This window comes from Lissotriton vulgaris, chromosome 5, assembly GCF_964263255.1.
Source record: "Lissotriton vulgaris chromosome 5, aLisVul1.2, whole genome shotgun sequence".
NCBI classification, from domain to species: domain Eukaryota; kingdom Metazoa; phylum Chordata; class Amphibia; order Caudata; family Salamandridae; genus Lissotriton; species Lissotriton vulgaris.
In genome coordinates this window covers 453,588,120-453,612,783 of record NC_141693.1, presented here as the reverse complement: position 1 = coordinate 453,612,783, position 24,664 = coordinate 453,588,120, and the positions used below count along the sequence as shown (strand labels likewise).

The following is a 24,664-nucleotide window of genomic DNA, read 5'->3' as shown; positions in this document are numbered from 1 at the left end:
TTGGATTCAGAAGAAGTCTCACAAGTCTGCCGCTTTATAAACAGACTGAGCTGCTTCTCACCTTTTTTGGGGACGCCTTTTAGGGGCAAATGATGCTTGGACTTCTTGTGCTTATGGAGTGACTTGGATTTACCAGAAGCCTTGCACTGAGATTGAGACTTGTCATGGAAATAGCCCAACTACTTGGACAGGGAGCAGGATCCCTTATATTCCACAATGTAGAGTTTTGCTTTCTGATCCCTCTGTGCCTTGAGATGTATCCGGACATATTTCCCACATGACTTTAAATTGTGACCTCAAACCTAACACCATGGGATCCATTACCAAGATCAATTCCTGTGTAGAGGCATGTTTAACCCGGTTATCTTGGGGTGGGAGGGCAAGACATTTTCCTTGCACACTATTGTGGAAATTTGGCATCAGTCAGAATTTGAGAGCAGAGCTCCAGATCCACGTCAATGGGCATGGAAAGAAAGGATCTGGCATCAGTATGCCATGGGGGCCTACATGCATCTCTGTACCATCATTTCTGGAGTGGTGCAAGGCTGTTGCAGAGTTTGGCAGCACCAACTGCCCGTTCACTGGAGCAATTGCTTGTGAAGATCCTGATGCATTCTGGCTCCAGGGATTATTCTAAAGAGGCCAGTGTTACATTGGAGAGTCAAGGATAAAGCAGGAGGTTGCAAAGGGTTAGTGTACCAGAGGAGAGATTGGAGAGGCTGATGCAGCTTACTTAAGTGAAAAGGGTTACCTACTGTGACAAGCCAACCATTCTAGTCATGAAATACAATTTACTATTAACATATCCCTGTGGCTGAATAATTATGGTTTTCTTTCTGAGAAATTCCTCTCCCAGCTTTAAAGATTAGGCCATATCACCATGAGATAAGTGGCTAGAGTATCAAGATATTAAGAATTTACATCCCTTTGTATTCTTATAGACATCACTTGAGAGAGATTAATGGGCAAGGCTAGAGGCAGTGGAAGGAATTAAAAAGAAAAAATGTGAGGACAAAACCCTCCTTACCTTTTCATATTTATCTATGCTCCCCTTTCCATCACGGCTGGTGTCAACATCCAAGGCGGCAACTGTAAATATTTTAGAAGTTTAAAGCTAAGTCAGAAAGTGAGTAAAGGAAGATCCTATCTCTCTGAAATCGCACAGCATCCTCCAAGCATATGCGGTAATGTAATCTTCCTACCACCAGATTATATCATTCTCATGGCATCCGCAACAGCTTACCATGCTCCAAAAACCCACAGGAAATCAGCATTATTTGTTTTTGCAGCTGCCAGAACTACTGTCAGCCACATCCACAAAGCACAGGATTCCTTCAGCGTACACAAGAAAACATTATATTCTCAGCACATTCAGGAACACTAGTCTTTCAGCACTCACAAATCCCATAAGAATATTCAGTCTCATCTGCAATAAAATAATATCCTCTACTTCCCTCCCACCACACAATATATATGAAAACATGTTTCACTTAGCACACAAGAACTCACATCATAAAGAAAACAATATTCAAGAAGAAATGTCTATCAATGTTAACAAAATGATGGCGCATTGGTTGGCCCATTGCCCTTACAAGCAGACAAAGCAAGAAAACCGGTGGCACAACAGGATCTTGGTAAAGTGCCACCAAGCAACACTCTGTAATTCAGTGATGCACTGACCACATTTTCCGGTAGGATACTCACTGGCAGAAAAACAGCCATGAGTATTGTTTTCATAGCACTCTATTCAAAACTGATGTTTTTTTGTATGTCACAGGTTTGAGGATGGATTTTCCACTGGTGCACGGTGTGTGTTCGCCTGTAAAAAAAAAATGCGCTCCTTTGTTACTTTTTATTCTTTTAGGCTAATCCATCCGTTTCAAGGACATGCTACTTTAATCTCCTTTCCCTCAAAACTAACTCCTAATTTATTTGGGAAAATAGGCTGTAAAATGCAAATAATGCTAATTTTGAAAAAAAAATTAAGTTAAGTCGCATGACTCCTCTTTACACAGCTGCTGCCTTCATTTAGTGACTGTCTTGAAGGTTGTACTAAATTACACTATAGTATGATGCAACTCTGTTTACACTGACACTCCCTGTCATTCTGCAATGTTTATCTTGGACGGTTCATAGCATGGTGCACAGAAGTAAGTCGATTTAACTTTGCACCTTATTTGAGCGGCTTGAGAAGTGTAGAAAATGTTGGGCAATGGAGATACGGAGACTACAGAGTTGTAGAGGGTAAGGGGGAGAAACGTGCCACTGGGCCCAGCTGCTAGGTTTGCAGAGAAGAGGGGAAACACAGACTCAGAGGTACTATGTACCTATATACCACAATAAGCATTACATAATAAAAGTAGGGTGGAATATAAATAGCAAACAATGTTGCCTCTAATTTTTTCCTCTGTGTGTGGTAATGAAAGATCTGTGCACTGCAACCGGTGCTACGTGCACTGAATACCTGTAACAACTGTGCAAACGACCTCAGCACAGAACCTGGAAACATGAGTGCATCTAATTTCAACCTTCAATTCCCGCCATTTTAGGAGGTCACTTGAAACTGAACATAAGTTTCTGAAGAAGATATTGACTATAGGAAATGCACCATCCATGAGTGACTTCACTTTCTTCTACAAACTCTCTCTCTATTTTTCACTAATGCTTTTTCTTCCCACGTCTCTTTTTCTAAAGTTCTCTAGCTGCTTGTCTCAGACTTCAATAATTCCCTTCCTATAGATTGCGGTCTTTTCACTCACTCCTTCTGTGTGTACTTTCTTAAGTCTCTTCTATCAATTAATCCAGGGTTATTAAGCGAGCGACTCACCCGTAAGGGTCTCAAGGCGCTGGCGGGGGGTTGCAGATCCGTTAGCCGAAGAGCCAGGTCTTTAGGGAGTGTTCAGGGACGGGGAGAGTCTGACGTCTGCCGGGAGCTCGTTCCTGGTTTTGGCTGCAATGTGAGAGAAGGATCTTCCACCTGCTCTGGCTCTGCGGATGCGTGATGTTTTGGCCAGTGCGACGTTGGAAGATCAGAGGTTTCTTTTGGGTACGTGGAAGTTGATTCTGTCCTTGAGGTATTTGGGTCTGGTGTTGTGTAGGCATTTGTAGGTGTGGGTGAGGATTTTGAAGGTGACTCCTTTCTCCACGAGGAGCCAGTGGAGTCTTTGTAGGTGATAGCTGATGCGTTTTTGCCGGGGGATGCAGAGGACGAGTCTGGTTCCGTATCGTCTCGAGTTTTCAGAGTGGGAACTTATTTATGCCGGCATAGCGAGCATTTCCATAGTCCAGTCTGCTGGTGATGAGTACGTGGGTGACTGTCTTCCTTGACTCTGGGGGGATCCATTTGAAGGTCTTGCGGAGGATGCAGAGTGTGTTAAAGCAGCTGAATGTGATGGTGTTAATCCGTCGATTCATGGTGAGGGATGAGTCGAGTACGATGCCAAGGTTTTTGGCGTGGTTCGAGGGGGTGGGTGGGCTTCCGAGGGCGGTCGACCACCAGGTGTTGTCCCATGCTGAAGGGGTGGTTCCGAGGATGAGGACTGCTGTCTTCTCTGGATTGAACTTAAGGCAGCTGTTGGTCATCCAGAATGCGACGTCCTGCATTCTTTTCTGGAAGTCGAGTCTGGCGGTGGCAGGGTCTTTGGTAAGGGATAGGATGGGCTGGGTGACGTCAGCGTAGAAAACGATGTTGAGGCCGTGTTGTCAGACGAGGGGGGCCATGTAGATGTTGAAGAGGTTCAGGCTCAGTGATGATGCCTGTGGGACTCCGCAGGTGATTTCCGTGGGATCGGAGCGGAAGGGTGGCAGTCTGATTCTTTGGCCTCTTCCGGTGAGGATTGATCAGATCCAGTCTAGGGCTGTTCTTTGTATGCCGGCGTGGTGTAGTCTGGTGATTAGTGTGCGGTGGGAGACGTTGTCGAAGACCACTGATAGGTTGAGTAGGATAAGGGCCAAGGAGAGGCCTTGGTCCAGGAGGGTGCGGATATCATCTGTGGCGGAGAGTAGGGCGGTCTCTGTGCTGTGGTTGCTTCGGAATCCGGATTGGGATGGGTCATGGATGGCATTGTCTTCGATGAATCGTGTCAGTTCCCGGTTCACTGTTTTCTCTGCAACTTTGGCCGCGAAGGGGAGGAGCAAGATGGGCCGGTAGTTCTTGAGGTTGGTGGGGTCAGGTGTCGGCTTCTTGAGCAGGGGCCTTACTTCTGCACGTTTTCAGTTGTTTGGAAAGGTGCCTGTTTCCAGGGTGGTGTTGATAGTGCATTGTAGTTCGGGTGCGATGGCGGCTCTGTGGTAGATGTGTGGGGTCAGGGGTCGATGGGGGCCCCGGAGTGTGTGCCTCTCATGGTTGAGGTGGTGTCTTCAGCTGTGATCGGCGTCCAGGTGGAGATGGTGGGCTGGCTGTTGCGTCTGGGGGGGGCCGTGGGGGCAGGTCGACAAAGTTGTCGTAGAGGTTTTTGATCTGGAGGTGGAAGTAGGTTCCAAACTTGTCACAGAGGTCTTCGGACGGGGTGAGTCCTGTGGCTTTGCTGCTAGGGTTGGTGAATTCCTGGATGATAGTCAAGAGTTCCTTGGAGTAGGTGGAGTTGGCAAGGATTTTGGTGCGGATGAAGGTCCTCTTGGTGTTTCTGATTTGGTTGTGGTAGTCGGTCATGGCATCCTTGCAGGTGGTGTGGTTTTTGGGTTTCTTGGTGTTTCTCCAGTTCTTCTCCAGGCGTCTGCAGGTGCATCTGGCTTCTTGGAGATCGGTGGGGAACCAGGCAGCTTTCCTGGGGCGCTTTTTGTTGGGGTTGCATAGTGGGCGAACTTGTAGACGCATTCGAATATCCAGGTGTGCAGTTCTCAGTCTGCGGTGTTGGCGTTGGATGCTGAAGTGTGGTTGTTTCGGGTGAGGGCGGAGTTGAGTTGGTTTTCGATGACCTTGCTTCAGTTCCTTTGTGGTGGGCGTGGCACTGGTTTGGGTGCCCTAGGTTTGTTGAGGGTGAAATGTATGAAGTAGAGGTGGGTCCATGGGTGTTGTGTTGTGCGGCTGGAGGGAAGACTGCTGCGAAGAGGGGGTCGAGGGTGTGTCCTGCGCCGTAGGTCGGTGTGGAGAGGAGTTGTTTGAGTCTGATGTTGGTGAGTCTGATGTTGGCGAGGTTGTTGCGAAGGGTGGTGTAGTTAGGGGTCGCTGGTATTGTCGAGGTGGAAGTTCAGGTCTCCGATGAGTATGTAGTTTATTGTGGCAATGGCGTGGGGTGTGATGAGGTCATTGATGGCGGAGGCGAAGAGGGGCCAGGGGGGTCTGTAGAGATGAGTTCCCCGGAGCATGGAGTTGGGGCTGATCTGGATCTGGAAATGCAGGTGTTCAGCAGAAGGGATGGTTTCACTGGAGGGTTTTTTTGTGAGTGATGGCGAGGTCCCCCTCCCAGCTTGTTGGGGCAGTCCTTCCTCTGGATCTTGTATCCGTCTAGGATGGCGTTGTTGATGCCGGGGGTGGAGGAGGCATTGTTCCAGGTCTCTGTGAAGAAGGCGATGTCAAGCAAGAGAGTGTCAAGCAGTAAAAGTGTCAGTTGAATTAAATTAGATAAAAATATACGTCTTTATGTTTAAAAATATTCACAAAACCTGGTGCTAATTTCGAGTTTTTCAAAAACGGTTTTTCCTTGCCAGGGTTCATCCTTTAAGGCAGAGGCCCCTAATCTTTCTAAAACAAGAGGTTAGAAATAAGGCAGAGCAGCAATAAGGCAGGGACATTAAAAATTAAATTAAAGGCATCAGGCAGGTGGATAAGGGCATGGCTCTGATGCAGGCAGGAGTCAGACTGAAGCTGTGAACCCTGCCCAGGAGGAGGGCTCAGCACTTCTCATTTCTCTTTCACACGCCGTCATAATCTGCATTTTCTTTTTATTTGGCATTGTAAATATATCAACATCTGTGTACCTCATTCACACACGTCCCTATTGGATTGAATTTACAATTGGCGCAAATGTTACATTCACTGTGAGCTCTGAAAGAAGCCAAGAAATGGATGAGCACGCAACCTGAACACCTTCCTGGCCCAGTGACAGGCACCATGAAAAACATGTACTTCTTTCAGCCACCACTCCAGTGCTCTCACTTGTGACAATTAACCCAGAGTCAAATTCATTAATTAAATGGTCCTTTTAATCATTCATTCTTTATGAACCTCCATCACCCCAAGCCCCTCCTGTGCTCAAGGTTAGGAAATCTTATTTACTATACTTGTTCCTAGCTTGGAGTGCTGTAGATTCACATGCCTTGCATACATCTGCCATCTAGTGATCGGTGCAAATATTTGCAAGTTTTCCTTTTCTTTTTCAAGAACGTTTGGCCACAGGATACATTTTGACTCCAATCCATGACCATAATGCATCAGGTCACAGGCTACAACGCATTGGGTGAGTAATATTAGTGGAGTGTAGAAAAGTAAGACAGAATGTATGTTCTGTGCATTGTTAAAGGCAAAGGTTGGAAAACATTCAGGATCACAGCTCGCTTCTAGGGAGGAGGGAGGCCAATCTAAATCTACAGCGCTATAAGCTGCCTTTGCACCTAAACACAAACAAACAGAAGTATATACCAATCCTACTTTCTGAAAAGGCAATAAATAGCAATGGATGTGTTCAATGTATGGTTTAAGAGGGTTTATATGTTTACCCAAACAATAATGACAAATCATTTCTACTTTGCAGTACAGAAATCACTTGTGGTGGATTTTTGAGCCTCTCACAGGATTTGCATACACAACTCTGGAGGTTTCAGCTAAAAAAACTTCTAAGATCGCAGGTGCCAGGCTGATAGATTCAATTCCATCAGGTTTGTCTGAATATCTGAGATGACCCTGATATGAGACAGTAGAAGTGATATTTGCGTGAGAACGAGCAGACATTTCCAGAAGCATCAAATATCATGGCTGTTTTGCACAAGTTGGTGCAATTACAAGGAGCATCGTCAATACTTGCCTCATTTTCCTCATAACATATGGATTCAGAGGTAGTGGACGAAAAGCAGAGGTAAATATCTCTAACCCATTCATCCATAGTGCTTTGTCCAAGGACAGTGGGCAACTGGATTCTTGGCATGCCCCTTTTGTAATACTACTGCTCAGGAATTCATTTCACACTCTTGTACTTGTGTATGTTTCTTGCTTATCAAGCCCACAAATTCAATGTTCACTCCTGGTCGATGCTTCACTAGAAGCAGAAAGGGAGTCTGAATGGACTGATGCCAAATCATTTGGGCTTGTGCTGATCCCTGGGGTGAGATAACCCCTCTTCAATTGCTTCTGGATATAAGACCTAGCTTTCATATTGTCTGTCTTTACCAGGACTGTTTTGCCTCAAATGAGAGTCTATAATGATCCATTGGCAACTGGATTGCAAGATCTTCAAGTAGATGACATCACAACCCTGCTGTTCTTGCTTCCAGGTTCCCTGAACATTCATGTGTCTGAAATGCTATCTTTACCCCATGAGGGAGGCATCCGTGGTAACTATCACTTGAAGTTGAGGGTCCCAAAAGAGCCTCTCCACCAACAAATTTGTGTTGTTACACCAGAGGAGCGTGCACTGGGTTCTGAGCTCCACCAACACTAGATCTTACCACTGGCTCTCTGCTTGCGATCATTGTCTTAATAGACACTCTTACTGCGGACACATAGACAAGTGTCACCTGTTGCCCTGTCACTATGCAAAAAGCCATTATCCCCAACAGTTTCATTACCATCCTCAATGTAAAAGGACATGTGACCTCTTGGTTTTAGAAAGGGTATCACCTAAGTCGTCTTACTCCTCAAACCTGTAGAGCTTAACCATATTATGTTGTACTGCCACCTGGATAGCTGTATGGTTCCCAGTGGTGTCATTTGGGGGGAGATGGGGCTTCACAGGAAAGGGCTCTATATCAGTACCCTTCCGGGGTAAACACGGTCACACTCCTAAGGATCATCTCCATTCCCAGGTGTTACAGACTTGTGAGGGTCATAGGGGTTACCTGGTCCAAGTCAGTGTGGTCTGAAGGAATAGATCGATGTGGTGACTGAGGAGTTGGCGGTGTCTGAGGAAAGGAGCTGGTTAGATTGTGTGAGCTGGTGGCCGAGGTTGGGGCCTAGGTGAAGGGAGATGCGGTGTGAGACCAGTGGCTTTACCCTTGACCTTTTGGGAATCAGATAGACCTTCGGGTCCTCTGACATCTACTCCTTGAAAGGAAGCTTTCTACTCTTCCCAGTCAGAGATGTGTGTGCCTCCTCCTGCAGGGCTGGCAGATCTAAGATCTTCCTAGAAGAGGGATGTATGAAGATCTTTTTTTTCGCCTGACACTTGGGAACCACAGGAAGCTCAATGGTCATTGGGGATTTGCTCAAGCCGATCTCAGCGTCGAGGCATATCTTGGAGCTGACTTCGCTGTGGGTTTCAGAGAACACTTCAGAGCCAATTAAAAGTCAGAGGCTAGCTTCTCAGAGACTCTGGGTCAAACTGGCTAGAGGGGTGCTGAGGCTCACTACTCTTTGCAAGAGGCTTTCCAGGAGGAGTAGAGATCTCTCTGGGTCAGGAAGTCTCGGGGCTATGACCCATGCGCAAAGGTCCGTGCCTCTTTTGGCTCATGTCACTCCCTCAGGAGTGTCAACATGATAACGCTTTTGAGTTTGATCCCTGCAGGTTTTCTGTCGAGCGAGTGGTGGAGACTCTAGGTGTGGTTTTTGTTTTGGGTTCTGTGCTTTGGCATGATGGAATTTTCTCATTCCCAACCTACAATATGTCAGAGGACAAGACCTCTGGGCTTCAGTCTCCAGGCATCTGCTGAATACGTGAAGGGCCAACCTCTTTCTGTTCAGCACCTTTGATATTCCCAGGTCCGAAGAGGTCCAGTATTTTGGATGGGTTTTCACTCTGCAGTCTGAGGTGGGCTCTATTTGCATCAGTATCAGATAGTCTTTTTAAACCTAAATGTCTGGAACTGGAAAGAGGCAGAGGATACTGACCCAATTCTAGCTGGGCTATTGGAATCTGCTGTTGGTAGGAATAAAACTGGAATGGCGTTTTCTAAATAACACCCTCCACCAACAGCCATTCTCAATATGACCTGAATTGAATTAATAAATTTGCATCGAATAGATCACATATGAATCCTACATTGTCACCGATGGGATAGAGAGTTATTTAGACACTGGGGGTCGAATTTGCAATAACTGCCTCAGAAGGTCCTGGCGAAGCAGTCAGGTCATGGAGCTGGAACAAGAAATGTCTCCACCGGATGGCTGATAAAATAATCTGAGATGGAATCCTATTGCATTGTGGTCATTAGGAGGAGTCACATTATATTATGTGACCAAAGCCTATTTGAAGAAAAAGAACTTGCAAATTTCAGCTCAACCACACACAATGGCAGAGCCTGTGTATATACAGCCATATAGAAGTAGTGACCTCCCTGAAAAAAAGAAAAAAAAGAAACCGAGGTCAATTTGACTTCACTTCTAAAATGGTGGCTGAGTTTACTGTGGTTCACACCACGAACAAAATAATTTAAAACTCATTTTAGACCATCCAATGTCTGCCATAGGCTTTCCAGTAAATTGTGTTACACAATTTTGCATGGATGTTGGGGATAGGTGATGCACTTTGCAGCAAAATATATCATATACGCAAATAGGTGTTCACATGAGATTAAAACTAATGTTTAAAAAAAATCACTAAAATTCGCCAGTAATAGCTTAGTAAACTAACTGTAATGTGTCCTCCTGATAGGCAATGCTTATGACCTCACATATTACATACTAATGACAAGTTAAATGACATCAACAATCTCAAATGAGACTGTTCATGTCACTGCTAATCCCATTACTCCATAAACCCTTACATCAATAAAAAAAAGAAAGTTGGTAGTTAAGGGCTTACAGTCATACACAGCAAATATGTATTGTCTGTACATGTGTGGGCGCATAGAATGCAAATAATGTATGGCCTGGTGCTAAGCCTGGCTAAATTTCTTGCGAATTTTAGTTTTTAAATATTAGTTCTTACATCATTTCAACAATCACCTATAACTTCACTTTAAATTTTGTTTTTTCAGTTTAAAATAACTATATCATAATATATAAATACATATCTTTTTAGGGAAAGAATCAAATGTTAAATTGAAGTTACGGTGAGCTTTGGTTGCAACACCTCGGCGGATATTTAAAAAAAAAAAAGAAGAAGAAGCCCATTGGGATTTATCAGGTAAAAAAACATGTTAAGTTGCAGTATGGTTACAGATTTAAACCAAAAAAGTAATGAAATTCACGATATATTGGTAGGAGCACAATCCATAACTCACACATCTGAGAGACTACTAGCAAATGAGAGCAGGGAGGATTTAGAGATCCATCAGGGCTACTCCGATGCCATACTAGAGATACCGATATAGCAACAGAGGCCCAGAAATAGGCTATAAATCATCAAACTATGAGGCAATAGACACTTCTGCTTCCAAACACAGCACATGATGAGAACTGCATCTGGTTCTGGGTCGCCCAGTCAGAGAGTGGCTGATTCCACTTTTTGCACCAAGGCCCAACTTTGTGGTGTACAGGTCAGATTGCCATTTGTCCACAGTACAGCATTCTGGACTAGAGAGTGCTGTGTGCACCCAACGCTTTCAGCAGGACTCGGCCAGCCCTAGGTCCACTCGGTGTGATTTGTTGTAGTGAGGACCCATGTCAGTACAAGCCTCTGCCACCATGTGTTTTGGGTCACAATTTCCTGTTCTGGCGAATGGTGACAGTCAGGGACCAGGACTCGGTGCAGCTCCGTGCATGCCACACTTTGGGATGTGTGGCGGATCCTTGACCCAGCAGCAGTGCGGACCCAGAAGGTAGTGGGGACGGAGCTGCACCTCGGTCCCGCATGTCCTTTGATCCAACAGGAGGTGTTTCGTGCCTTAAGTTGGCGACAAGTATAGGTAGTAAAAGGTGGATAAACCGTACCAGGACTTTTTGGTGTTGTGTGTCCCTCACCTACAGAGCCCAGTGATCGAAGGGCATCGTTGCCCCTCCACTAATTACCATGAATAGCCTGATAGAAGCGAAAGTACTTGGGACCTTTTTTTTTTTTTACTACGTTTTATATAGTGCGAACTTGACCCGAAGCGCTTTACACGAGCACCAGTTGCATTACATGAGGACATATGAATTTTTATTAGGCACGGGGAGATTACATGATTTGACCAGACTCACAGGATGTTGCGTCCTTGCCCAGACTCGAACCCTGTTCCTCAGAATTGAGGTCAACCGTCCTAGCCGTTAGGCCAACTCCTCTCTCCAGCTTGTTAATATTTGTTACATTTCATGTGGGCTTTATGTCTCTCAAGGGAGCAAATACATATTTCAATACAGTGCGCCCTTCAGGCATTTAGGGCCCAATGTAGGTAATCCCAGATTACCGATTCTTAAATACCGAATCATACCGATTCGGTATTTAAAAACAGGCAAATGGGATGTAGGTAATTTTACCGAAAAAATTACAGAATCGGTAAGTTTTGGTAATTACCGAATCAGCATTTACCGATTTGGTAATTGCCATTCATTCCTATGGGCCTGGAGGCCCGTAGGAATGAATGTCAATTACCGAATCGGTAAATACCGATTCGGTAATTGGGGAAACATTGAAGGGGGGCAGGGTGTCACTTTGACCCTGGTGCACATGTTGCAGACATACATGCCATAAGGGCATGTATGTCTGCAACATGGCACTGTTGGAAAAGCAAAAAAAAAATGCTTTTTCAAGGGTTTTCATTATTTACCACCAACTTCTAGTTGGTGGTAAATAACGAATCCTTAACTGAGGAATGCACTAACTTGAGTGCTTCCTACATCCTGGAATCGGTATTTTACCGAATCAGTATGTTAAGAATTCGGTATTTTGCTGAATCTTTAAATTACCGATTCGGTAAATACCGAATCCTTAAAAAATGCAACCTACATCTGGAAAGCCCAATACCGGTCGGTAACGGCCGAAATTCGGTAATTTCGGCCATTACCGACCGGTATTTGGCTACCTACATTGGGCCCTTACTGTGGTAACTGGAACAGTACTTGTGTGATAGTTTTATTGTCTTTGTCTTTGGTAGATGACAGCCAGACATTATCGTATAATTGCTAATAGTAGCCCAGTTGTTCCTGTGTCCATGCTTTTCCTGCAATATAGGTGACTGCTTCTAAAGATACTGCATACTTTGTAAAGTGCCTAGATGTCACTTGCACGTATAGTATACTTATGCAATGGTTATTTTCTGCATCTACAGTGACATTTTAATACTGCATTAATTGCACTACTTATGTAATTCATGTTGTTTGGTCTGATGTCATGTATAATATACCATGTTTATTTTTATATAATTCTTTGTAAAGTCTCTTTTGTGGTGTATTCATTGTGTTGCTGTGTGAGTGTTGCGCAAATGCTTTTTGCCTGGCTTAGGTGCATATCATAGCCAACCACAAACCCCATTTCTAACAGTCATTATCAGAGAAGGTGGATTACAACGTCACAATCGAACATTTTACTATATATATATTCCAGTGGCGCAACTTAACTTGAGGGGGCCCCCCTGCAAAGTACATGGAGGGGGCCCCCCATTCTCCGTACCAGTCAAGAGCTCTCAAGCCAGCGACCCCCAATACTGCCCGTGAAACACATAAAAACGTGCCTCCCTATGTCTTAAGTCGACCCTCCCAGAAAACCAAGACATGTGCTAAAATTGTCAAAATCTAATCAGCTGGTGAAACACCTGGACTGTCTTGGCGAATCCAGGACACCTAGTCATCCTAGCCCCTCCAGAGGTTGGCGGCTTGTGCTCTTCTCTAGGAGGCAGGGGCTCCTAGTGAGGCAATGCAGCAGAGGCAGGAGCCAATAAAAAGTACCAAGAGGAAGGATGCAGCAATGGACTATCATTTAGAAGTCACCAGGGATCGCACCTGCGACACCTTGCTACCAATGGCACTCCCCTTGCGACCCATGTCACTCCCCTTGCGACCTATGGCACTCCCATTGCGACCCATGGCAGGTAGATCAAAACAAAGAGCCGAAGGCAAACAGGATGCCAATTAGAACTGTTTACTTTCAGAAACTTCTCGCCGGGTGTCAGCCGCTTTCTGTTTTGTGAAATAAATATATTCATCCTGGCAATGTACGCACTGAAAAACTTTCCTCGGTTGTCTTGATTGCAAAGATTAATACAATATACAATCCTTAAAATGTAAAGCCTTATTTCTCTATTCTGGCAAGATAGATAGATTCCAAATAACAATGCTTTGTAAAAGGAATAGATGGCCCTGAATGGGGTGCCCCTGGTGACATGGCCTATCTGGTAAACCTACTATACATTAATACCAGCCTAAAGGCCTGATGAAGAGTAGATTGTATATCTATCTGATAGATATTGAGAACAGTGCCAAACTTTGCAATTATAAAAACCTATTCAAAATAAATTATTTGACACCCCACCAAGTTAGCTATACCAGGTTTGACAAACTCCAGAAAGTCCTGACCTTCGAGCCAATAGCAGGTTGCATTTTTGGAGATGTTATTCATTTCCCTAAACAGAGTCGTACAATCTAGTGCAGTTACAAAGTTAATTAGGAATATAATCAAAACGGCACAATATATCAGAGCTAGTAAAGACATACATCAAACACCCTTCTTTGTATTGAGAGAGCCTAAATAACAAAGCAGACCAGAGCCTAAATAACTAAAAGCAGACGGGCTGTGTGCTTGCGTTTTACAAAGAAATGACTAATTCTATATACATTCAACAGGTTGGCTTTGCGTTTTGTGCTCTGTAAAAAAAGAGAAGGCATATACTTCTTTCAGAGAAACGTGTTGCGCTTGACTCAACTAGAGCTAGGGTGACCAACTGTCTGTAAATTTCACGAACCGTCCGTAATTTGGATCTCACGTCCGTTGTCCGTGACGATCCCTTTTACGGACGCCTTTTGTCCGTAGTTTTGGGTATTGGAGAACACCACTGTTCCCTTGCCAGAAGCCTCACCTCCCTGATGGGGCCGCCACACACTCATCTTCTGAGCTCACTGAGCGCAAGGGAAGCCCCGTCGACCCATTGTCATTCTGTATGGGGCTGATCGCCACATACAGAATGGCAATGGGACAGTCTGTACTCTTAATGCATGTGGTGAGCCTCCTGCAGTCTAGGGCAGGGCATTCAGTCAGGTGGAAGAAATGCACAAAAATGGCAATGCTGCTACAGGCGAATCAGGTTCACGAAAAGAAGGCGGTGAAACAAGTTAAAAAAACAAGGGTAATGGGTCTTTCACTGTCTCATCATTTTAAAACGGATGCATTTTCAGTGTTATTTCAACAAAGCCAAGGTTGCTGCTTTTTTAGGTCTCGCTGGTGTTAGCAGCGCGAAGCGCTGCTTCCAACGAAAGACCTATTGTTGTGGGTTTGCCGGAAATGTAGGACGGGGGATGGGCACGCGCTTTCCCTCTGAGATTTCGTTGCCTGTAAGCGCACGTCCAGGCCGGCCCGTGCACATCCCCTGTCCCACATTCAGAGCAAGTCAGGCTTTCGAATTTGCGCGCACACGCACACAGAGACACACACACACACCCACACGCACAGACACACACACGCACACCTACACACATGCACACAGCTACACCCACACACCCGCACCATTCCCCCCCCACTCACCGGGCTTTTACATCGCGTCACAGGATGTTCTGGGAGTTGGAGGCCCTTCCTCGCTTGCACTGTTATGGCTTGCCTACTCTCTCCCGGGAACCCCAGCAGTCCCGGAATCCCAGCATTCTTCTGGTTTGTATTTCCATTTCAAACACTGCGTACAACGTCGACCCCCAGACGGGCCACGCACGTCAGTCACGGTCCGGACTGAGAACCAGGAACGTGGGAAACGCCGACATTACAACAAAGAGGGTCTAGCTGTTACTCGTGGAAATAAAAACCAGCCACCAGATCCATAAACAGGCAGAACACAGCTAGCCACAGGATCTCCGTGACAGAATCCGTCCATCGCTCCCTCTGACCACCGGAAGACAGAACTGTTCGGACTCAGATCTGAATGCTGCCGGCGCGAACCAATACAAACACCCTCCTCTCCAAAACCGCGGACAGAAACACTTGCCTGCTACAAAATGGGGATGGCACACACCGAACAGCGGAAGGACTGCTTGGAAGGAAACACATGCAGACTCGACAGCCAACCAATACTTCGGATTTACAATTCAATAGGCGTGGCTGTTGCCGGCGCTCCAATCCTAGGTCACCTTAGACATAACTCCTTTCAAACAACTACTAGAGTATGTTCAGTATGATGATTGGGTGCGATACGACCCGGAAGATTTGAAATGTAGCCCAAATGACATCTGTTCAAATATCAACAATTGACAGCGGGCTATGTATGAGCTGAATTCACAGACGGTCCAGTAAGTAGTGGTCAGGTTCATCCTAGGTGGGAAGTGTGAGCTACAGGACGCCTCCATGCTACGAGGAGGCAGGCCAGGGGTTACTTCCTGGCTCTTTGCAGGCAGAAACACAATTGTACGCACGGCTCTTTTAACAGTTTCTTTATTGACAAATTTATACAGCTTTACAAGGTTCGGCAGCGCAGTTTGAGAGCCCAAAACAAGAAGCTACGAGAAAGGAAGGAAGTGGGAATCTGCATAGTTTGATAAAAAGGTCGGATAAATAGTATTATTAAAGCAACAAAAGTATACGGAGAAGTAAAGAAGAAGCTGCAATTGGAAAGTAATCCTAAACGGGTGGTTAAGCAGATGTTACTTGAAGGGGGCAGAGACAGGAATTGACGTAAGGGCTAAACATTCCGTAGTTATACTTCCTTGGATCACTGCAATTTGTTGCCAGTTCTCGTGCGTTGGGAGACACAGGCGTGAGCATTTCTGGTTTTAACGGCTATAAATTTAAAATGCGCTCCGCTCCCCACCCTTTCCTCTGCTGCATGAACACCTGCAAGGTGGGCAATGTCTTAATTTAAAAAATCTGGTTTCATATTTACATACTTGAATAGCGGCCACGCATCTCATTGCAGGTGGCTCACCAAACTAATTTTATTAAATGTATTTACATGCAACATAATGGCAGCCACGCGTTCTGTTGCTCGTGGCTCACCCAACTCACATTTTATTTTGTTTATTTACATGTTAAATAATGGCAGCGATGCCTCTCATTGTGCGTGGTTCACTCAACTCGTTATTTGTTTTATATACATGCTAAATAATGGTGCTCACGCGTCCCATTTGTGTGGTGATGATCTAACCCGTCCCAATGTCTAGTGGCTGTAGATAGGCGAGATGGACAGCTATAAGAAGTTGTGTGGAGGGTGGGGAGCAACATTGTGCCAGGCTGACCCTAGTTCGAACGACGGATGTTAAGCCCATCTGCGAGCCCCTGTGGTGGCCATGCGCTCATGACAGCCAGCCAGCCTGCCCACATTCCTGGGGCCCAAGCCGCGCAGTCTGCGGTCTTATAACTTATTGATTCATTAGCATTTGCTGACTGATGCTAGATGTTGTCTGCTGCTACGTTAATACCACTTGGTATATAGCCTATATGCAAACATTACTTTGGGGACGATCAATTGCTGTGTGTTAAACCACATTTCATCTGTTGGCATAATTTCTGAGGCCAGTTGAGTGTTCAATGGTTGCGAATTTATTAGAACAAACCGTTCGAGCGACTGCTTGCATGCAGTTATTAATTTTAATTATATTCATTAAAAAGGTATGCTGCCCTCACCAAACACAGGCTAGTGAATAATCACAACGGAAAAGAGACAGGGGTCACCCTGCATATGTGCTAGCTTGCATTAACACTTCTCAACACCTGATCAGGAATAGGCTGCAATTTTGGTTTAAGGGATGACCCCCCAAATTTAGCAGTTCATCTGCCCTCCCTCCAAATGATCAATGAAGCAGCTAATGAAGCCTCCACTTTCTTGCTGTGAAACAAGAAAGACCCCCTCTACTTCTCTTATTATTTATGACCCTCCCTCTTCAGAGCACGTGAATGACCCTGCCTTCACTTTCGCAATTATGGTGAGGTTGTTCTGGTGCTGGCAACTTGTTTACGAGAACTATCCTTTCCAATGCAATAGGTCTCATGTTTGTGAGAGTTTGAGCTATTGGCATTTACATGACCATACCTTTTATTTATCTGTTTTAAAAACCAATACAAATAAAAAAGGCATTGTCATTTACAATGCCAAAAGCTCAAACTCACTAATGCGAGACCTATTGCATTGCAAATTCTTGTTATTTTATGCAACTGACAACCACTGACAAAGCCAATAGTTCTGGCTTGTAGGTGTAACTCTACTTGCTGTGTTAGATATCTGGATGCAATGAAAGAAGCAGCAAATTACCAGTCGGGCGAGTCACTATGCTAAGCACAGATTTTTAGCTTGAGTTGTTTTAAGCCATACCCTTAGTTACATTCTAACACCCCCTTTGGAGAGACCCCCCAGTTTTTCATCCCACTTAAACCCCTGAAAACAACACCATGTCACAGTGTCACTGTGCTTCATGCATAACTCATTACTTCCACTTTTTTGGATTGCCTATGTACAGGGGTATGGTGAGTCCTCCCCCGTCCCACACCTTGCTTTAGGAACTACAGCAGGGGTGAAGCACTTGATGGGCCCCTTCTGTCTACAACTCTGCAGACAAAGGCTCAGCTCATAATTAATGTGAAAAAGTGAGTAAGTGAAGGGATGGGTGGATGGCTGGATGGATTAGTGAAGGGGTGAATGGATGAATGAAAGGGTGAATTAATGGATATTGAGAGAAAGGATGGACAGATAAGTGAGTGGACGGATGGATGAGAGAAGGTAAATACATGGATGTATGGGTGGAAGGGTAGATGGAAGGTAAATGGATGGATGAGTGAAACGGTGGATGATAGGCGAGTGAATGGGTGGATGGATGAGTGAACTGATGGGAGGATTGATGAATTGATAAGTGAAAGGATGAAAGGATGGCTGAGTGAAAGGTTGGATGTAAGGCTGGATGGGTGAGAGCAAGGGAGGGTAAATGGACAAAAGGGTGGATGGATGAGTGACAGAGTGAAAGGGTGGATGAATGAGGGAAAGGATGGATGGATGGATGAGTGATAGGGTCAATGGATGGATTCATGAGTAGATGAGTAGATGGAAGGTTGGATGGAAGGATCGATGACTAAGTGAAAGGGGATGGAGAAGAAAGGGGGGTGGAGAGAGAAAGGGAGGATGGATGGATGGATGACAAAGGGTGAATCGGTGGAAGGATGAGTGACTGGGTGGATGAATGAGTAAGTGAAAGTATGGCTTGATGGGTGAAAGGTTAAATGGCTAGATGGATGGATGGATGAGTGGAAGAGTGTACGAATGAATAGGGTGATAGGATGAATGGAGGGATTTATGAATGAAAGGATGGATGGAGGGATAGATGAGTGGAATGATGGATGGATGGAAGGATAGATGATGATAGGTTTGCAAATGGTTGAATATCGATATGATATGGATGGGCACACAGATGGAAGGACAGAATGAATGGCGAAAGATTGAATGATGGATGAAAGAATGATTATATCTATGTAACTCCCATTATCTTAAGGAACATTTCCTATACATTGACTTTCACATTTATAGGAAACATGGTCTCTAAATAATATGTGTGTGATGTAACACATCCAACACTTTGTCCTACTTACTTGGGATGAGTAGCACTATAAAAGAAATTAAATACACATGAGAGAGGGTCTTTGTGGAGATTAGAGGCACCATTGGCGGGTGGTTGCAAGGCTGGACTAACTAGACCGGACATCATGCGTTTCAACTGGGAGGCTAGAAAGGTGGGGTGGGGGGCGGTTTTGTTACCACAAAAAGACCTGCACATTTGCTCAAAGCTGTGTATACTGAAAAACCATGAAGTGCACAATTGACTCAACCTAACATAAACGTATTTTCACTTGTACCTAAGTGGTTGCCTATTTACTTACTGATATACTTTTGCGCAACCTCCTCTGATATATCTGTAAAACGTACCTTTTGTCCTAAATATACAGTTTCTGTCCTGAAGTTTGACCCTTTGTCCTGAATTTTTACACTCACTGTCCCGAATTTGCACCCATGCCAGTTGGTCACCGTAACTAGAGCTGAATAAGTGGGTTGTGAAGCGCTATAAAAGACTTCACATACAAGAATCAAGATACGGCAGAAGAATATGTAGGGACCGCCCTAATACAGAATGATGCAGCCAGTCCCATGTGGAGCCTTCTTGACGCCACTGACAAGGGCTTTACGTGGGATGGAAAAAAGTGGGGGTCTCTGAAACGGTGGTGGTCGATGTAATTAAGGGTGTGACTTAAAGAAGCAAACTAAATTTCTGTGATTCTGATAGAGTGCAACCGATCATTATTTTGGTTCCTCTCTGAGCTTTCTGTACTTGTATCCAGATATATAACACAACTGACAACCTAAAATCAGCCAGGACTAATGGCTTTATCAATGATCGTTAGCTCTTCAAGATAAATAAGTAACAGCGATTATTTTGCTGTAAATAATTACTATTGATTTTTTTAAATTCTGAAATTGTGGGAGCTGTAGTGATCTTCAGAGTGTTTTAATTGCTCAAACACACAATGCACCAACTCACCTATAAACACTGCATTTTATTTTGCCTTATCAGCCTTTAGGCAGCTGTGTATCTCCAGCGCAAACATTACTCAAAATGACAACTGGAATAGTGACCAATTGCTCTCTGCACTCTACAAAGAGGCGAACGATTGGATGGCGGTCTTCTGAACAACTTTTTCGACCCAGTAACAGGAAGGTTGTAGGATTATTAAACCGTTTGGATGATGAGGAGAAGTGAGCGTCTGGGTGCCCCTGCAGCAGGTGCCTGGACGGCTTTTATTGACTGGCAGTCTTCCGTTTTTCCTCAAAGGCACTTCCTAGTTACTGATAAGGCCCTGCATAGGGTGTGTGGGTAGCACCTCTCTTGCCCGGGAGTGAGAGTGGAGCTAAGCCTGGGGCGTACAGTGTGTCTCCTGCTCTCTGTAGGCAGGGGACATGCCATAAATTTGAACCACAGGTGGCCGGGGGTAAAGTCACAGGAAGGGGTTTATGGGTGGGACACGTGGGTACATGCAGGTAGGTGCACTGATACTACACACGGGTGCCTGCAGGTAGGTGCACGTGTGGGACACGTGGATATATGCAAGTAGGTGCACAGCTGGGACACATGGGTACATGCAGGTAGGGTTCCATGGGTTAGACACGTGGGTATATGAAGGTAGGGGTTCATGGGTGGGATCACGTGTGTGCATACAGGTTTGTGCAAGGTTGGGGCGTGTGAGTGCGTGATTTGAATTAGTTGTGCCTCTGGTTTTGCAGAGACTATCGAAAAGCCAGGGTTGGGAGGGCTTGCTAGGTATTGGAGAGGGAAGGGGGCGTGTCTACTTTACACTCAAACTTTTCTCTCTTCTGCCATCCACCTATTTTCTTATTTACTGCCAACTCCCCCTCGCCCTCCAGTGCTCTGAAGCAGCTCAGCTGGTGTGAAGCGCTACACCCACGCTTGCAAAGCAGCAGGGGTTAACCAGGCCCGGACTGGCCGTTGTAGGCACCGGGCAAACCCCCGGTTGGCCGCATGGTAGGGGGCCGTTTTTGGGCCCCTGGGGGCCGTTTTATATTACAGGGCCGTTTCGGCCCTGTAACAAAAACGTCCGAAAACCGGCCCTGGCACAGAGCGAGGTCGCACCCCGCCTCACCCCCCCCCCGTCCTCCCGGAGGGGGGCCGGCCGAGCACTTTGCCAGGGCCGGTTCTGGTTCCCAGTCCGGCCCTGGGGTTAACTGGGGGCGCTGAAGGACGGCAGACGGGGTCCTCAGGCGGAGGAGCAGGTGGGGGCCACGCAGGTTCTGCAGAGTCTTGCCCTTACGACTTTGACTAATTTTTATAAATAAAGTTTACCTTTTAATTTCTTTTTAATGTGGGTGATGTGTGAGAGTCTATTACAGGCATTTTGTAGACAAATGTCGTGTTTAGGTTTCATCAAACATCCATAAATATTTTTCTTTTAGATCAAAACCAGACCCCATGAGAAATGGGAGGGGGTCTCAAGAGATTATTTTCAGTAATATTAGTCAGCTGCTGCTGTGTTACAATATTGAAAACACACATCACTGTCCCGGAATTTAGGAAATAAACACATTAGGAATTTGGATGAGTGAGAGTGCATTTTCAGTGACCGGGCAAAAGATGACATAATAGAGCTGTAACAGGATCGGAAACTCAAAACTGTTCTGAAAAGGGGCCCCCAAAATCCGTTTGGGCCTTGGCCCCCAAATTCCTTAAAATGTCCCTGATCACTGGAATAACATGCCTATTTAAAGAGATCCCTCTAAATGCACATCCCAGGCCTGTAACTCCGAGTGCCCCCACCCCCATCCTGGCGTGCTCTGACTGAAGAGAAACAATGTAACTTGTTACTTTGTTTCTCTTCAGTCCTGGGTCAGAGCAGGAGCTCGGAGCAGATTGCACACGCAGCTGATATAGAGAATGAGACACGCAGCTCACTGCCGAAGAGCTGAGGGTGCCCCCTTCACCTACTGAAGACTGAGTCACCCCCCCCCCCCCCGCAACCCCCTCCCTGCTCCCCCACATTGCGGGGCCTGCAGGTGTGGTTGTTACGCCGCGCAAACATCCTATGTTCACCAATGGGGTTTACACTTGCAGTTTTTAGCTTGGTTAGTGTGTGCTTGGGTCTGGACAAAAGCTTAACTGAGGAAGTTGGTTGCCGATATAGTTCCCATTTTATGTGAGCAGATCTATATATTCTCTCTACCTTAAGCTACGTCCAAGCGCAGATATATATACCCAGGTCTCTGCAGTTGTGGAGTCGTTCTGGGGTTTCAGATGTTGAATACTATTTACCAGTGATTAGTGACAGGAGACCTTTGCTTGATAACATGTCCATGAATGTATAGGAGATCAGAGGTTATCAGAGAGTGGGTCCAGCGTCACTCATCAGAAACTTCTGCACTGGTATTACAGCCACTAAAAATGGCGCATGCAGAGCCCAAAGGTTTTATACTTTGCCTTGGAGTTCAAATAGTGCCTCTCGTCGTAGTGCAAAAAAAATAAATCAACGCAAGCATGTAACCATACTTCACTTTAAATGTGGTTTTATAGGTACATTTCTTTCTTTCTTAAAAATATGAGGAGTAATACCAAAGACCGTAACTACAATGTAACCTTATGTGCTTTGGTTTGACGTAAGCCCTTTACTACCACCCATCATTTGTAAAATGAAGTAAGGGTTTATGGATTAATGTGAAAGGCAGTGTCAGGGATGTCGCCATTTGAGGTGTCATTAGGGATATACACTTGTTGAGGTTTCCTCATCAGCTTTGGCTCATTTATTTCTTTGAATTAAATATTGATCTTCAATTGGGGCTTTCTGTATTGACTGGAGAACCATTCAGATATTTCAAATTGACAGCTTAGGATCTCACATATGATGTGGTAGAAGCTGTCACAGAAGGCACTGATGACGTCACTGGGACATTACAGATCACCTTACCATTGACACTGAAACAGGATATTTGCATATGTTATTATTTATGGATGATGTGAGGTGCCCAGTTCTTTATTGGGATAAGTATTTTGAATTGATTAATAGGTCATTTGAGAGTGAGAGTTGTGCAACAAACCATAACTAGAGATGATCAGAGAGTTTGAGCTTGAATCACAACTGTACTTTTACTTTGCTATTTTACGTGAATTTAAAGGGTGTTTTTACTTTTCAATGACATTACATTTGAACCATAACTGTACTTTAACTTTGCTTTTTACCAATGACTTTCCTAGTTTTCCTTGTTTCAGACTGTCTTTTGATATTGTCTTTTCAGGTATCAGAATTCGTGCCTTTTTGGCTGGATTTCACTAGCAGCTAGATTCATGAAAGAGCCGTTTTGCGAGTCCTTAATAGCGATTATTAAGGAATCACTATTAAGGACTTGCAAAACGGGATTCATGTAGCAATCGCTAACTAAATTGCGATTCCTACACATTCCTTATTTGCGATTAGCAAATAGCTAATCGCAAATAAGGAATAACTCCCATTCATTCCTATGGGCCTAAAGGCCCATAGGAATGAATGGGGAGTATTCCTTATTTGCGATTAGCAATTAGCTAATCGCAAATAAGATAGCGATTTCAAGGCTGCCAGGGGTGTCCAAAGGACACCCTGTAGCACCCCTGAAATGCAAATTTACATAGGTGTTGCGCACACACGTCCAAAGGACATGTGTGTGTGTAACATGCAACAGAGAAAAATGCATTAAAGTGCTTTTTTCTATTTTTTCTCTATTTACCACGAAGTCAGACTTCGTGGTAAATAGCGGCCAAATATTGCGAATTCGCAATTTTAAATTGGTTAATGAATTGCATTTAAGGAATCTCTAATAGAGATTCCTTAAATGCAATTCCTCGCAAATATGCGATTTCGCAAATAGCGATTTTTGTATTTGGGATGATGAATCCCAAATGCAAACATTGCGCTCGCAAAGGGCCAATTTCTCAGAATCTGGCCCTTTGCGAGCGCAATTTCCTTTCATGAATCTAGCTGATAGTCCTTAGAATAGCGACTGGCCCAAGATCTTAGACTGGCGTGATTTAATTTATAAATTAACAATAATTTTGAGAAATTCAATTATTTTTTCTTTTGCGTACACATTTTTCACTCCTGTAGGAGTAGCCTACCACTCCAATGCAGAGGAGGGACCCACTTACTGTCCTTCCTCTTTGCCTGCAGAATTTGTTTCCACAGAGCTGAAACTGTGATTTTTCCAAAATTAATGATTTTTAAGATGTCAGAAAAAAAAGGTTGTTTGATCCCCTTTCCCAGCCGGTCACACATCTTGAAAACAAACTCACACATGATAAAAAATGAGAACGTAACCAACAAAATATGTATTCAAGCAGAGATGATATTTAAGTGAGTGCGGGATTCCATAAAGCGCTGTCAAGGGGCAAAGTTGTAAGCAAAACTAAAAAAAAAAAAATTCACGTTTGTTGTTCTTCATCATATCTGCACAATCATTGTGAGCCAACAGTGTAATATTTAAAATGATCTAAACTTTGAAAAACACCATTCTTATACAAAAGAGTACTATCGAAAATACATTGAACAAAATAGTCAGTTGGTGAAGTCAGTAAAACAATGGCTTAAGGAATAACTTTCAACAATCAACAGCTGTTTTAGTTAATGTGGTCAAAATACTGTAGAGGAGATGCGATGCAGTCCACTGTTCAGGTCCATCATCCCTGCACAAAGTGAGTGCAACCTTCTGAGTGGGATGTATGACGTTACAACGCCAGCTTTTACCACGCATGCCTTTACAACGCGGTTTTTACAACGCATACCTTTACAACGCATAGTGCTTTGGGGTGCTGGATAGTGAATAGTTTAATTTACTATTCCAACTCCAGTCTCCGTGGATAGTAGGGAAGGTGTTGGATAGTAAATTAAACCTATTCCCTATCCTAGAGCGCCCCCCAGCGCAATGCGTTGTAATGGTTTGCGTTGTAAAAGTTGCGTCGTAATGGTAGTGCATTGTAAAAGTTTCGTTGTAAAGGTTGTTTACCTTCTGAGTG

General features: G+C 44.7%; 1 protein-coding gene across 1 annotated transcript in view; it reads right to left on the bottom strand.

Annotated features, from left to right (window-relative positions):
* The window catches only part of LOC147711065 (protein-arginine deiminase type-3-like), a 361,895-nt gene that overhangs the window by 266,214 nt on the left and 71,017 nt on the right, over nucleotides 1-24,664 (bottom strand). Inside the window, exon 4 of the mRNA XM_086921888.1 lies at nucleotides 1,028-1,089. Within this exon, the coding sequence (XP_086778014.1) occupies nucleotides 1,028-1,089 (62 nt within the window). The remainder of the gene's footprint in view (nucleotides 1-1,027; nucleotides 1,090-24,664) is intronic.